Source organism: Alligator mississippiensis, chromosome 11 (genome assembly GCF_030867095.1).
Source record: "Alligator mississippiensis isolate rAllMis1 chromosome 11, rAllMis1, whole genome shotgun sequence".
Lineage (NCBI taxonomy): Eukaryota > Metazoa > Chordata > Crocodylia > Alligatoridae > Alligator > Alligator mississippiensis.
The window spans coordinates 15,686,668-15,703,018 of NC_081834.1; the positions used below are offsets into that span (position 1 = coordinate 15,686,668).

General features: G+C 45.8%; 1 protein-coding gene across 4 annotated transcripts in view; it reads left to right on the forward strand.

Moving 5' to 3' along the window:
* Positions 1 to 16,351, forward strand: part of ARNT2 (aryl hydrocarbon receptor nuclear translocator 2) — a 164,083-nt gene that overhangs the window by 37,017 nt on the left and 110,715 nt on the right. For all 4 annotated transcript variants that reach the window (XM_059714606.1, XM_019477676.2, XM_019477677.2 and 1 more), the window contains one exon: positions 11,423 to 11,534. In XM_059714606.1, the coding sequence (XP_059570589.1) occupies positions 11,423 to 11,534 (112 nt within the window). The remainder of the gene's footprint in view (positions 1 to 11,422; positions 11,535 to 16,351) is intronic.

Genomic DNA, 16,351 nt, shown 5'->3' on the forward strand with positions numbered 1-16,351 from the left:
GCCCTTTTAAAAATAGATGTATTAGTTTTTTAAGATCTACTTTAACAAATTGTCACTGCCGTGCACTGCAGCAAGGAGTCCGGGAGCCTTAGAGGCTGTCAGGCGGGTACTTGTGACGCTTGGAGTGGAATTAATTAGGCAGACGCTTATCGGTTGCAAAGCAAGATTATTTACTCATGCCATCAAGGTGGTGAACAACGGAGGTCAGAGACACTTGGTTAGTTACAGCTTAGGGTTCGTAGGTCGGTCTGCATAAGTGGGTCAGTTCGCAAAAGTGGTCAGGCAGAAGGTCGGGCCAGCGGTCGTCGATTACATCTGAGATAAGGTCGAAGACGGGGGGAGGAGGGACGCGAACTGGCAACTGATCAAATTGCCAGTTTACTCTGACCCGTATGTCAGAGGTCTCCAGGTGTATACGGAGTTGCGCTCTCCGACTTCATGGAAGTGAAAACGAGTTTTATTTGTGTACTAGCCAATTGTTTTTCGTCACGTCATAAATTTAATGAGAATCGCCAATTATATAGCGGTTTTCGCTCGGGCATTATCACAGGGTTACTCCCTGTTTTTTCTGACCAATTATAATGATATGTACAGCACAGAAAGCTAAGAGTTTTATCTTTGTTAGTGACGCAGCAATAAATTTCTTTTTGGCATGTGCAAAGGAGGCTGTTATTATCATCTTGTTAACCTTTAGTTAACCTAGTGCAAAATAAAACTGTTTTGAATGGTTTTACTTGCTTGTGACATGGGCACTACTTAATTGGGTTGTGACACAAATGACTCAGCAGAGCAATTCAATATGATCTTCAACTATATCCATAAAATGTGAGTCAAGTGTTCTGAGTGAGTTTGTCAATATATTTCACAGATAACATATTTCATAGATTTCATAGACATTACGGCTGGAAGGGACCTCGGAAGATCATCGAAGGGCAGGAAGTCAGCTGGGGTCATAGGATCCCAGCAAGATAAGCATCCAATTTACTCTTGAAGGTGTTCAATGTAGGTGCTTGAACCACCTCCGATGGCAGGCTATTCCAGACCTTGAGGGCTCAGACAGTAAAGAAATTTTTCCTTATGTCCAGCCTGAAACGGTCTTGCAGTAGTTTATAACCATTCGACCTCGTCATCCCTTGGGGCGCTCTGGTGAACAAACATTCACCCCTGATAAACTTATAGGTGGCCATCAGATCACCCCTGAGCCTGCGCTTTTCCAGGCTAAAGAGCCTCATAGTTCTCAGCCTGTTGTTGTAAGGTCTGTTTTCCTGACCTCTGATCATGCACATGGCTGTTCTCGGGACTCTCAAGCTTCTCCACATCCTTTTTGAATTGTGGGGCCCAAAACTGGACACAGTACTCCAGCTGTGGTCTGACCAAGGCCGAGTACAAGGGGAGAATGACGTCCCGGGATTTGCTTGAGAAGCATCAATGGATGCAAGCCAGCGTTTTGGGCGCGTTACTAGCTGCAGCATTGCATTGGAGGCTCATGTTCATCTTGTGGTCAATGATGACCCCCCAAGTCTCTTTCTTCCGTAGTACTAGCCAGCATAGCACTGCTGAGCCTATAAGGATGTTGCAGGTTTTTCTTCCCAAAGTGGAGAACCTTGCATTTCTCAGTGTTAAACACCATCAGGTTCTCATCCACCCATTTGCTGAGCCTGTCCAGGTCAGCCTGGATCGCCCTCCTGTCTTCAGGTATGGACGCTTTGCCCCAAAGTTTGGTGTCATCGGCGAAGATCAAAGATAGCTGATATCAAAAATGGGGATGTAGTGTCTGTGTGACTGTCTATATATAATATGTTAACATTTATTTAACAATAAATGTGTTATACATATAGATGCAGCATATCTTTCTGTGAGAGGCATTAGATGCAGCAGAACAGCTTCTTTATTATGGTATCATAGACACAGATATTATTTATCCTTGAACATTTTTAAAACATAATAAGTTTTTTGTTCTGTTACTTTTTAGTTGAAAAGGAGTAAAGCTAATAAAAATAAATGTACTAGAAGAAATTCCTAAAAGCAATGAACAGAAACAATAATATTACAAAAAATGTACATTATTGCATAATGGATTTATATAAAATATGTGAGAAATTAAGTACTTTCCCAACATGATGTAAGAAATTGCGGTTGAAAAAAACTTGGTTTTGGTTTCCTCTACGATAGCTGCTTTTTTTTCCCACCCCCACCAGTAAGCCGAATAATAGTAGAATTTCTAGAGTGTTTAACTTCCCATTAGTAATTTTGTATTTATACATTAAATTCTTCTCTGTTTTAGGATAGTTTTATACCATAGCCTACTCTAATTTGGTGTAAAGTATTGTTGGAGGGTAACCTCTGTGCTGGCACAGGGCAGTATCTATTACTAGGTACAGACAGTGAGAAAGCCCAAGGCTCAATGGATTCAGTATTTACAGATTAGTCTAAACTGCACAGATTAAATTGAAACAGAAGTGAACGGATATTTGCCTTTGATTCAGGAAATGCAGCCACATGCTTGCAGTGACTCAGGCCAGAAGCCGGGGGGCACTACAGCACAGCTCTCTGTCTGTGTGTTCACTTCCTCTTCCTCCTGCCCCCAAGGTCCCTGGGATTCACAGTCCAGAATTACAGCAGCAGGACTCTGCAGGGTTGCTCATAACTTCCTCTTCCTGCTTCCAGGTACCTTTGGGATTTCCACAGTTGTAGCCAGCAGTAAGTTTGAGCAAGATATGGCAAAGTGGGGTTCCCTGACTACGTACTGTGCTAGTTTCCCCACCTGCTTTTGGGCACGCCACCCACCTGTCTCGCCTTGTTATTAACTAATTAAGTTGTTAATTAAGGCGGGAGGCTACCCATTCTTGCCCCAATGCCAGGGTGCACTATCTGCGGCTCTGCTCCCCTACACTTCAGTCCAAGCCTTGCAGATGGCATCCAGATGACAATGCTCCCAGCTTACAGCCAGACCAAGCTTGGGCCTTGTTGTCAGGCCTCAGACATACACACATTAATACCACACTCCTCTCACTATGGCCACTCGCACTCCACCACCTCTCACAGTCTCTTTCACGCCTCAACAACTCGTACTACCTTGCTCCATCTTGGAGCGGGCCCCTTAGGCCATAGGCTTTAGCTAGTTCATACCTTGGGTGGCAGACGTACCATCTTTTGGGCCTCTCCCGCGACCCTCACTGGGGTAGTGGCCAGCCAATTACTCAACCAGATCTAAGCTTGCCCTGGTCTTTCTGGGGCAACTCTATACAGACTCACACATGCTGGGCTTCCAGCCCTCTGGTTTTCCCCTGACTGGGGCTCCTCATCACCACCCCCTCACTGGGGTTCTTCATCTCTGCCCCCTTACTGGGGCTCCATGCCATCTCCTCACTGGGGCCACAGGGATCCTTCCCTGGTGGGCTCAGGTGGCCATAGCTGTGCCTGGCCCCAACTACCTCCGATGTTATGTGACCCACCCGAAGGTGAGGGCTGGGGTTAAGACACCCCTAACCGCCTTTCACCAGGGTGGTAACTGGCCTGGTGTTTTTTGGGGGCTCCTGCATCACTGAGAGCCCCACCAGGTCACCCACTCCTGGCAGGGTGCAGTTTTAGGTCATGCCCAGGACCAGGAGCCTCCAAACCATCCCCTACAGCTCCTGCCCTCAGCTCCAGGATGTTGCATGGAGCCTTGCAGCCAGGCGATGTTACTGCCTGTCCTGCCAGCAGTGAACTGCTCTATTTACATAGGCGGCCAAAGATCTAAAATGGCCAACACAATCAAGCACCTGCCAACTGCTTAGCTCTACTCTTAAAGTGGCAGGCACCAACAGTGCCCTGCCACACAGGAGAAGGGATGTTTAACTCCCCTCCCTAGCCCTAGACGACAGCCAGAGTTTGCCCCACCCCCCCATCAGCCAGCCCTCACTGCTCCAGAGCACAGGGGTGGGGCCAGCCCTGCTCTCTGGAGCAGACAGCACAGCCCAGCCCAGGGCTGGAAAGCATACTGGGATGCTGTGCGGGACTGTAACTTAACTTGAACCAGGAACGGATCTGGGACAGAAGTTTGGTAAACCGGTTAGACCCAAATCAGTTCAATCTGATACTGCATTTAACCAGGTTTATCTTAAACCAGGTTCAGTCGTTTTAAAACTGGTTTATGTGCACTAAGCTTCTGTTCTGTTACAGATTTAAATCAGTTTGCACTTAAACCAGTTTATGTGCAACTTCTGTCCCTAGCCTACCTGAGGTGTAACAGGAAGCCTGTTTAGTAGTTCCTACCCCTTCCTTGTGCTCACTTCCATAGGAGCCACTTGTTAGGAGTATAAGCTATCCATTTCCCAGAGTTACCATTTAGTTTCGCCTACTCTTGGGGTGTTCCATCCAGGACACTGAGGAGATAGATGAGAAAAAATGGCCTTCAATAATTTTACTTCTTCCCAAAGAAGATGCAGGGCTCCTGAGGCAGCTTACGGAGACCATAAAAGCTAAAGAGGCGGTAGTCATGGGGGACCTAAACTACCCAGACATCTGCTGGGAGACGCAGACGGCAAAGTCCCACCGCTCACGGAGGTTTCTAAGCTGTGTACAAGACCTCCACCTGACACAGGAGGTACATGGTCCCACTAGGGGGAATGCCTTACTGGATCTGGTATTGGCAACGGGGGATGACATGGTAGGGGACCTACAGATGGGTAGCCATCTCGGGGACAGTGATCACCTAATAATAGAATTCACCATAAGACGTCGAGTGGGTAAGGTAACTACTAGGGTGAAAGTACTAGACTTTAGGAGAGCTGATTTAAGTGAACTCAGGCGATTAGTCAAGGACGTGCTGCAGAGTAGGAGTTTTGAAATGATGGGAGCCCAAGAAGGGTGGCTGTGCCTTAAGGAAACGATCCTTCGGGCACAAAGCGAGACGATCCCCATGCGGGGTAAAAGAGGGAAAGGGGCCAGGAGGCTTCCCTGGCTGACCGCAGAAATCCAGGGCAGCCTAAGGGCCAAAAGGGGAGCACATAAAAAGTGGAAACAGGGAGAGATCACCAAAGACGAATATACCTCCTCTGCTCGTGCTTGTAGGGAGGCAAATAGACGGGCCAAAGCTACCATGGAGCTGAGGATGGCATCCCAAGTAAAGGACAACAAGAAATTGTTTTTTAGATATATAGGGAGTAAAACGAAGGCCCAGGGAGGAATAGGACCCCTGCTAAATGGGCAGAAACAATTGGTGACAGACAGGGGGGACAAGGCTGAACTCCTCAACGAGTTCTTTGCCTCAGTGTTCCTAAGCAAAGGGCGCGACAGGTCTCTCACTGGGGTTGTAGAGAGGCAGCAGCAAGGCACCAGACTTCCATGCGTAGACCCTGAGATGGTGCAGAACCACTTGGAAGAACTGGATGCCTTTAAGTCAGCAGGCCCGGATGAGCTCCATCCGAGGGTGCTGAAGGCACTGGCCAACATCATTGCAGAGCCACTGGCAGGAATATTTGAACGCTCGTGGCGCACGGGCAAAGTCCCGGAGGACTGGAAAAGGGCCAGTGTGGTCCCCATTTTCAAGAAGGGGAGGAAGGAGGACCCAGGCAACTATAGGCCAGTCAGTCTCACCTCCATCCTTGGCAAAGTCTTTGAAAAAGTGATCAAGGCTTACATATGCGAGAGCCCGGCCGGACAAATGATGCTGAGGGGAAACCAGCACGGGTTCGTGGCAGGCAGATCGTGCCTGACCAATCTAGTCTCTTTTTATGACCAGGTTACGAAACGCCTGGACACAGGAGGAGGGGTGGATGTCGTATACTTAGACTTCAGGAAGGCCTTTGATACGGTATCCCACCCCACACTGGTGAACAAGTTAAGAGGCTGTGACTTGGATGACTACACAGTCCGGTGGGTGGCGAGTTGGCTGGAGGGTCGCACCCAGAGAGTCGTGGTGGATGGGTTGGTTTTGACCTGGAAGGGTGTGGGCAGTGGGGTCCCACAGGGCTCGGTCCTCGGACCGATACTCTTTAATGTCTTCATCAGTGACTTGGACGAGGGAGTGAAATGTACTCTGTCCAAGTTTGCAGATGACACAAAGCTATGGGGAGAAGTGGACACGCTGGAGGGCAGGGAACAGCTGCAAGCAGACCTGGACAGGTTAGACAAGTGGGCAGAAAACAACAGAATGCAGTTCAACAAGGAGAAATGCAAAGTGCTGCACCTAGGGAGGAAGAATGTCCAGCACACCTACAGGCTAGGGAATGACCTGCTGGGTGGCACGGAAGTGGAAAGGGATCTTGGAGTCCTAGTGGACTCCAAGATGAACATGAGTCAGCAGTGTGACGAAGCCATCAGAAAAGCCAATGGCACTTTATTGTGCGTCAGCAGATGCATGACGAATAGGTCCAAGGAGGTGATACTTCCCCTCTTTCGGGCGCTGGTCAGACTGCAGTTGGAGTACTGCATGCAATTCTGGGTGCCGCAATTCAAGAGGGATGCGGATAACCTGGAGAGGGTCCAGAGAAGGGCCACTCGTATGGTTAAGGGCCTGCAGACCAAGCCCTACGAGGAGAGACTAGAGCAACTGGACCTTTTCAGCCTCTGCAAGAGAAGGTTGAGAGGCGACCTCGTGGCTGCCTATAAGTTCATCACGGAGTTACAGAAGGGAATTGGTGAGTTTTTATTCACCAAGGCACCCCTGGGGGTTACAAGAAATAATGGCCACAAGCTAGCAGAGAGCAGATTTAGATTGGACATTAGGAAGAACTTCTTCACAGTTCGAGTGGCCAAGGTCTGGAATGGGCTCCCAAGGGAGGTGGTGCTCTCCCCTACCCTGGGGGTCTTCAAGAGGAGGTTAGATAACCATTTAGCTGGGGTCATCTAGACCCAGCACTCTTTCCTGCCTATGCAGGGGGCCGGACTTGATGATCTATTGAGGTCCCTTCCGGCCCTAATATCTATGAATCTATGAAAGCAGTAAGTATGTAAAAATTGCCATTTACTGGATCAGACCATAGATCCATCTTGCCCAGTGTCCTTTGTCACACAGGGGCAGAGAATGATGCTGAAAGGAAGAGTGAACTGGGTATGACCAGGGCTTTTTCCACTCTTCCTCTCACAGACTCCAGCATTTAAGTTCTAGGAAGTTCTGATTCAGAGGCTGTACCTCTGATTCCAGTGCTCAATAACTACTGATGCCCCTTTCTTCCAAGAATTTGTCCAATCCCTTTTTGAATCTGGCTAAACTCTCAGCTTACACAACGTCTGGTGGCAATGAGTTCCACCCTCTAATGACATGCTATGTAAAATCTCTACACAGGGCCTGAAAGCTGTATTATACCTATGGCTGGGTGTAACAGGTTGCCCTCCCCAGCAGCATTCTAGTGGCTTATAAAGGGCACCCTTGAAGTCCCTTTATGCTTCACTTCTGTATTTTTGTCTTGTATCCTGCCTTTACTCGCCTGCCATGTCTTGATGTAAATATTGTTTAGATGTTTTTACAAGCAGTAGACTGCCTATTGTACTTCTATGCTGGGGTTCTCAGCCACCACAGGCTTTTCCCCCCATCTTTCCCTAGCTAGGCCTACCAACATAAACCCACTAGGTAGGGTTTGACTCTGAGGCTCTAGCTCCTTAATACTCTCTGGGCCTGTGGCCCTCCTTTTGCGCTCACTATGGTAACAGGCCTTCTGGCCCCCTTTCACACTGCGCCCCTAGGCACCAAGTTGTTGGGTCCTCTGCCTCCTCAGGCTTGACCTTTTTCTTATAGTTCAGGCTACTAGCGAAGATCTACCTACTGGAACCTGGCTTCAAAGTCCTGCAGCCAGGCTGCACCCGCTAGTGCACTTGGCCCTTTGGCCTTTTATGACTGTGTCCCAAAGTGCTATTGAGGCCTTCTCCTCCCCTACAGCCTTGACCAGAAACCACCAGTTTACTGGTCATCACAAACAGTAAATCCATGGGCTATAACCAAACAAAATAAAATTAAGGAAGGCCGTATGCCAGCTTACTTTTTTCCATGGCTCTATGCTTCTGCTTCCCACTGTCTGCTATGCTCCTTGTGGGGCTGCCGCAGCTTCTCTGGGAGTCATCAGGATTTCACCCCTTCTGCCGCCAAGCCCCTTTGCCAGCTCAGCCCAAGTTTTTTATAGTTCTGGCCTGCCCCCTACTGGTCATCTGACTAGCTGGCAAGGCTCAGCTTTTAAACCCTACCCTGCCAGCAGTCTGCCCGGAAAGTTCTGGTCTTAAAGGGACCGGCCTGCTTTCTGGTAGCGGCTAGGGTTCCCTGTTACACCGCCCCCCCCTTCTCTTTTGTCTGGGGTCTTTCCTTCCCCTCCGAACCCTTTTCTTCATATTGTCGTGAGAAGATGTTAGCACTTACATTCTTGGTCCCTGGATGATGCTGTACCACAAAGCAGTATGGCTGAAGACTAAGAGCCCACCTGATTAGCCTAGCATCATCTGCCTTTATGCTCTGTAGCCATTGCAGTGGTGTGTGGTCTGTGATTAGCGTAAACTTTCATCCTAACAAATAATACCAGAGTGTTTCTATGGCCCATTTGATTGCCAAACACTCTTTCTCTATTGTAGCATAATTCCTTTCAGGTGGGTGCAATTTTCATGTACGCTATCGAACATTCTTCCCCTTCCTCTATTTGGACCAACCCCGTACCAATAGCCATGTTCGATGCATTTGCCTGTACCAAAAACAGTTTATTGAAATCTGGTGTATATAGCAGTGGCTGTGCACAGAGTACATCCTTCCCCTCTTGGAATGCTCTTTCTGCCTCTGTTGTCCATCTCACTTTGATTGGGGCTCCAGCCCTTAACATCTCAGTCAAGGGCACCACTAAGTCTGCAAAGTGAGGTACAAATTTTCTATAATACTTTGCCAGTCCCAAGAAAACCCTTACTTGTTTCATTGTTCAGGGAGCTTGGTATTTTGTTAATGCCTCCACTTTATCCAGCAGCGGTCGCACCTTACCACTTCCTACCTGAAACCCGAGGTACCGTGTTTCCTCCTTCCCAGTTGTTCATTTCTTCAGGTTGGCGGTTAGCCCCACCTTCCTTAGGTCCTGCAGTACTGCTCGCAGTGCTGTTAAATGTCTAGACCAATCTGTGGTATACACAATAATATCATCTATATAACCCCCATGGCGTAACCCCCACGAGGAGCTAAAACTTTGTCCATCAGCCACTGAAACATAGCAGTGGCTCCATGGGTGCTAATGGGACCTGCCAATAGCCTTTTGTTTGGTCTAAAGTGGCTTGCCCGATATTCTCCACCATTTCGTCCACATCAGATATGCATCAAACTTAGCCGCTGCATTTACTTTCTGGAAATCAATACAGAGTCTAATTTTCTCATCTGGCTTCGGTATTACCACGATGTCCATGCCAGTCTCTTTGGGATTCTTGTATTATGCCTTTTTCTAACATCGTCTCTTATCTGCCCCTGGAGTTATTGTGGGATCCGCCTCCAGTTTTGCTGGGTCACCTGGCCTGAAGGGGTCCTTATTCGATGTATTATGCCCTGAGGTTCCCTGGGGACCTCGACCTCTTGGGACACGTCTCCATACTCTTTCGCTAGTTCCATTGCCTGTCACCTCTGTTCTTCAGATAGTCATGGGGCCACTTCACTTCTCCCATCCCCTTCCTTCGGGGAGGGTCCCAGTTCCGGTTCATCCAGTTGAGGGACCAAATATAGGTCCTCTCATTCTTGCCATGGCTTCAGCATGTTAACATGGTATACTTGTTTTTTCTTTTGTCTGTCTGGCTGATGTACTTCATAATATACAGGCCCCAATTGGCATATGATTTCATAGGGTCCCTGCCATTGTGCAAATAACTTACTCTCTTGGTCAGGTATGGGGCAGTGCTGTGGGGCTCCTCTATTTTTTCTCACCCATCTCAAATTATGCGTTGCAGCTTCCTCTTTCTTTTTCTCATGGGCTATCACTGTCAATAGCTCTGGCCAGTCACATCCTAGGATCATTGGATAGGGTAAGTGCTCAGCTACCCCAACTAGCATCTAGCACTTATTCGCGCCCACTTGCAGAAGGACCCACACTCTGTCATGTCTTTGCGTCTCCCTGCACCAGCGTCGAATGATTACCTGATCTGCTACTTCCCTCTCTCTTCCCAGTAATGCATCTCTCTGCAATATCGTGTGCAATGAGCCTGAATCCAACATAGCATGCATCTTCCATCCCTCAAGCTTCGCATCCACTGTCAGTGCGGGCTGTTCCTCCCAGCTCAGGATGAACCCTGGCGTCATTCTTGATGGGCAATTGGCTAGTAATAAAAATAACATCTGATGCCCAGTCCCTTGCTCTAACTACTAGAAACCATTGGTCTTGCTTAATAGTACATATGTTTATCATGTCAGTATATGCTTTTAATAGTGTACTTGATTATATCTTTAGTTCTGTTTTGCTTCCTCTGAATACATTAGGCACCATCACTTATTTCACCTCAATATTTCCATGCTGACAAAAATCCCACTAGGAAAACATAATGGCTGAAGACTACTCTTCATTGACAGCTCCTGTAAAGTGAGAAATAAAAGTATGGTGATCCAATAGATCAGAGGTTTCAAACACATGGGGTATTTATACATGTGCTCCAGGAGTGGTGGTGGTAGTGGGACGCGCTTTAATTAGAGCAGCTCCAAGAGCCACTCTAATTAAAGCACCCAGAGTGTCTCATGTATCAGCATCCCTGTGCGGAAAAATGACAGCGGGGGTGGTTTGACTACAGCTTATCACACAAGCTTCAGTTAAAGCACTTTGGCTGCCATTTTTCAGCATGGAGACGCTGATATACTGGAGTCTGCTGGAGTGTGGTAATTACCATGGTCCAGGAAACTCGACTAATTGAGTTTGCTCCAGTGTGCTGTAGTTACTTTGCCACTCATGTATAGGTGCCCATGGCTTGTAGGCTGGATCTGGCCTGTATAGCCAGTCCACCTAGCCCTGGTAAATTGGTAGGGAGTATGGCATGCTGTGAAATACAGGGCCATTTGGCCCTGATGGCTGTGCCCTTGACCTTGCTGCTGTCACGGCCAAACCACTTGCAGATGCTGGACCTGCTGCTGCTATGGTGGCTGCAGCGCCTGCCTGTATGCCCTGCGCTGGATCTGGTCTGTGAGGAACCCTGCAGTTCAGATCCAACCTGGGGCCCCAAGTGAGTTTGATAACCCTGCGGTAGATCAATAAAATAGGGAGGTTCCCACAGACTCTTGTTTAGTCTCTTTCCAAGTGCATATCAGTTGGCTATTGACAAAAATAGAGGTTCTTTCAGGGCTGTTGAGACTTTGCCAGCATTTGTACAATCCTTAAACCATATTTTCATTTAGAAATGAAAGAAATTTTTCCCTGCACTGATAGCTCTGGAAATGGCTTCACTATACTTCATTATTTAAACTTGCTCCTTTCACATTGGACTACATGATTTTTCTTCTTCATTGCAGAAATGGCTTCAGATATTCCTGGATCGGTGACGTTGCCAGTCGCCCCTATGGCAGCAGGACAGGTGAGAATGGCAGGATCCATGCCTTCCAGAGGAGGAAAGAGACGTTCTGGGTAAGCTGTTTTATTTGCTCAGAGATGAAACTGAAAACTAGTTTTATTACTTTGTCAAATGCATAAATGGAAAGATACAAAAAGCACCAAAAAATGCCACTTTATTTCAAACTTATCACGTTCCCACTGAGTGGGGCTTTTTGGCACTTTTATCTAATAGTTGGTTGACTCAGTTATTAAATAAAAGTGCCAAAAAAGCCCCGCTGAAGCACCTCTTAGCCATGGAATTAAATAGGCATGCAGTTGGAGTGTGTGGAGCACTAATGCAGTGTGATCCTTTGATTTGCCCTGTCTAGCATGCTTCCACATGCTGACATAACTGCATAAAGATGATCTTACAAGTTCACAAAATAGCCCTCGATAAACTTAACACTTTTATTTTGAAACTATTCTTTAAAATGCCTTTCAAGCTTCTACTTAAAAGAGAGAAAGTGTTTAACAGCTTTTAATGACTACATTGCATCTATAACTGGCTTGGACTCTTAAGTGACCAGACAGATGATATTTTTATTGAGCAGCTACAGGTCAGGTGGTAAAGATGTCATGATTGACAATGATTGAAGTTGGTTGCTCAGTGTGAAGTCTGCTGGTCATATAAAGTGTTGACTTGATGAGGGTGGTCCTGAGTTTTTTAAATATTTCTTTTTAAGTATCTTTATATATGCAAGTAAATGGGATGCAGGAGGGGGCAGAGAGGAGGTAAAATCAAGTTGAAATCTGTATTTAATATTCACTTTTTCTGAAGCAGCTATTCTAGGTTTGCTGTTCCACAGAAGGCACTGTGGTATAAGTGGTCCATAGGTCTAGATCAGTGGTTGCAACCTTGTCTGACTGCAGGGTAGAGTGACCCAACTTGGGTCAGAAGTAGGCAGTTGGGCAAGTGCTAGGACCAGCTGGCAGCCACTGCTTCTCCCTGTGGCGGCATAGGGAGAGTGATCACAGCTGCTGAAGCTCTACACTACCAAATACCATCAGAGCTCCATATCCGCAGGTTGAATCCAGTGGCTTTGTAGGCCGTACGTTGCCATCCCCTGGTCTAGATTAGTAGGCCTTCTGCAAGGTGTAAGAAGAGAGCATCATGGAGCATTTATATTCATATCACAGAGGAAAAAATTCCTTCTGTGCAGAATTCATTGTATTTTTCTCTTTGAGCAAAGCTAAAACTAATACTCTCTGTTCATACTCCCTGGTGATACATCTTTGCACACCAAAATCCTTGGGCACTTTAGAAAAGAACACCTCTGAGCATATGCAAAGGACTGCAGTCAAACAAAGCCCACTTTTCCAACAGAGGTATCTTAGGAAATTGTGGGGGGGTTGGTTTTCATTCCCCTTATGATTGCTGATGTATGCTGGCAAGCTAATTGTAGTTCTGGCCTGAATATATGTCAGCTTAGTCTCATTGTCCATCTGCAGTGTATGATGACACTAACAGCTAGTTTTCCTAGCTGTTAGTGGAACTTGTTTTTCTTCTGTATGAATTATACCAAATATTTGGCAGAAGAGTGGCAGCATAGAAACGCATAAGATAATGTATTGCTGAGGGCTATTCAAGTATTACACTGGTTTAAATGAATTTATTTGGTTTAAATTGGGATTTTATAAGTGTTGGGTTTTTTTTTTTAAAGTTATCTGTATAGGACCTGTTTGCACCTTAGGCTTCCTGCTATATTAGTTTGTTTGCTATTTCTACTTACTTTTCTTTTAAGGGCTCAGTGATTTTAGCTTTAGGTCACCAGGTAATTTTTGTCTTTTCTGTGACCTGTGTTCTTGCTTGCCTATTACTTCCCTATCCACCCTTCGCCTCACAATAACTATATCGCACCATTTCTTGTCTATCCCAAAGGGTAGTAATCAGTGGCTCACTGTCTAGTTGGTGGTACCCCAGGGATCAGTCCTGGGGAGGGTTCTGTTCTATATTTTCATCAGCAACCTGGAAGATGAGGATGGAGTGCACCTTCAGCAAGTTTGTAGCTGACACCAAGCTGGGTGGAGTTGTAGGTACACTGGAGAGTAGAGCTAGAATTCAGAGAGACCTTGACAAATTGGAGGACCGGACCAAAGGAAGTCTCATGATGTCCAATAAGGACAAGTGCAAAGTCCTGTGCTTAAGATGGAACAATCCCATGCTGGACCAATACAGACTGGGGGCTGACTGGCTGGGCAGCAGCTCTACAGAAGAGGACCTGAAGGTTACAGTGAACAATAAGCTGAATATGAGCCAATAGTATGCCCCTGATGCCAAGAAGGCTAACAGCATACTGAGTTGCATTAATAGGAGACTTGCCAGAAGACTGAGGGAAGTGACTCTTCTCCTCCGTTCTCCAGATGTGGCCTCACCAGTGCGTACTGTGTCCAGTTTTGGGCCCTCTACTACAGAAAAGATGTAGACAAACTGGAGAGAGCCCCACGGGGGGGCAGCAAAAATGGTTTTGGGACTAGGGCACATGACTTCTGAGGAGAGGCTGAGGGAACTGGGCTTATTTAGTGGGGACAAGAGAAGACGGAGGGGATTTCATAACAGCCTTCAACTACTTGGAGGGTAGTTCCAAAGAGGAGAGATGCAGCTAGGCTGTTCTCAGTGGTGGCAGATAACTGAACAAGCAGCAGTGGTCTCAAGTTGCAGCAAGGGAAGTTGAGGTTAGATATTGAGAAAAATTTTCTCACTAGGAGGGCGGTAAAATACCGGAACAGGTTACCCAAAGAGGTGGTGGAAGCTCCATCCTTGGAGATTTTCAAAACCTGGCTAGACAGCTTTGGCTAGGATAATCTAGTTGGGGATGGTCCTGCTTTGAGCAGGGGGTTGGACTAGATGACTTCCCGAGGTCCCTTCCAACCCTAATTTTCTATGATTTCATGATTTTCTCAAAACATTTTTCTCCTCCAAAAGGATTTCCCAGCACAATCACTCTTGCCCCCCCCAAATTTCCCTCCTACCTTTTTTATGAACTTGCACTGAACTGTTTCCATATATTTATCTGAAGGTATTTTTGCTGTAAATTTTGCCTGTAGTTTTTTAATGTTGATTACAATATATTGATATCTTTTGTAGTGTGATTTTTTATATCTGCTTATATCTGTGTACAGTAAGTGCATACTGTGTGTAAGGAAAAAATAAGACGTGTTATCTCTTCAAAACAATCTAGTAGACCTCATTTTTAGTTATTTTTTTTTAATATGAAATTTAAATGAAGACCAAAGATGTGGTTTAGAAATGATGCCTTGTCTTCTCAGAAGCTCCTTTTGGCTGAATACAGGATCTTTATTTCTTTTCATGAGAGGACTTTGCCATTTTGTTTTTCTTTTTATGTGCTGTATTGTGATTTGCTAAAGATTGCATCTGATTCTTTATTGTCTGATTTCTGTCTAATTCTAAACCATGCCCACTAGTGGAAGGCAGTCAGGCAGCATTACTTTTAAATCGGGGAATATGTGCAAGACCTTACACTTAAGAGTGGCCTAACTAGGGTTAGGTCAACCTAAGTGCCAAACTGTACGTACATTTGGGAAGGTTAGATTGGGCAAGAAAAGGCTGGCTTGATCTTCCGTTTACCCAGGAAATGAACTACATAGATTGGGATAACCCATGTCCCATCAAACCCATGCCAGTGGTTCCAAACCATGTTTCTACTGTTAAAATGGTATTGAAATTAATTTTGTGCAGCATTTTTACAAATGTTGCATTAAATTGGCTGAGTTCAGTGTGTTTATCTTTCTAAGCTGTCTTTTTTATTTATTTATTTTTTTAAGGAAAAAAATACCTTTGGAATAAAGAATTATATTCTTTCAAAGCAAAAATGACCAAATATATATTAAAAAGTCTAGTATGTTAAAGACCTGACTGATGCTTTGGCTCTGTGCACCCAGATTCTTCAGTGTGGAGCAGAGCCTGGTAGAAAGGGTTAGATGTACCTAACTGTCTGCTTTTATTCCAGTAGCCCTCGCAGTGAGGTAAGTGGTGGTGTCTTGATATAAGAATGAAATTGTGGCTAGTCCCTGAAGAGCTGACTACTGAAGAGAATAAGATCCATCTAACTAGATAAACACTAACATGACTAGTCTCACTTATTCCTTTGGGACTGGTCCCACACGAAGGGCTACAAGATCAGGTCCTAAATATGTTGATACTCAGTTTTTTGTATCTTTTACTTTTTCCAATAATAATAAACTGGACCTAACATAATAAGAGTTGCCATTTTATCCGAATGGGAAAGTTCAGCCCTCAGCAAAGCTGAATATTTTGGCTGGGAATTCAGAAAATCCCTCAAGGCAAGGAGCTCCTAGCATTTCTCTTTCTTTTTCTCCAAGAAGAAGAACTGGAGGAGTTCTCTCTCCCCAGCCCCAGCACTGTCCAACTTTGGAATACCCAGGAGAAACTGAGGTTTGATCCAAATGCCTCGCCTTCGATTCCTCCATTAAAAATCTGACTTTACAGCTTTATTGGTTGTAGTCACCACTAAGGTTGGGGAATGATTTGTCTTTATAGACAATGATACTGCAACTGCTTCTGTATGACAGTAGTACAAAACCTTTGGGCCTATGTGAGGATTCAGTGTGCTAAGGAAGAGGCAATTTTCACAAGGAGTTTGACTTCATGTAGCAATGTGAAAAAATATAAACTTGCTGGCCATGAAGTAGGTATAGTGAGCATCAATGTACAACCAGCTTATGTAGCCACTGGAGGTCAGTGTTGCTCTACAACAACACATGGAAAGGTTAGCTCAGCAGCAGAGGAAGTGCTTCTGAAACTGAAAATTAAGAGTAAAATGTCATTTTCAGTGACAACATTGATGATAGAATCTGACTTTAACCAACTC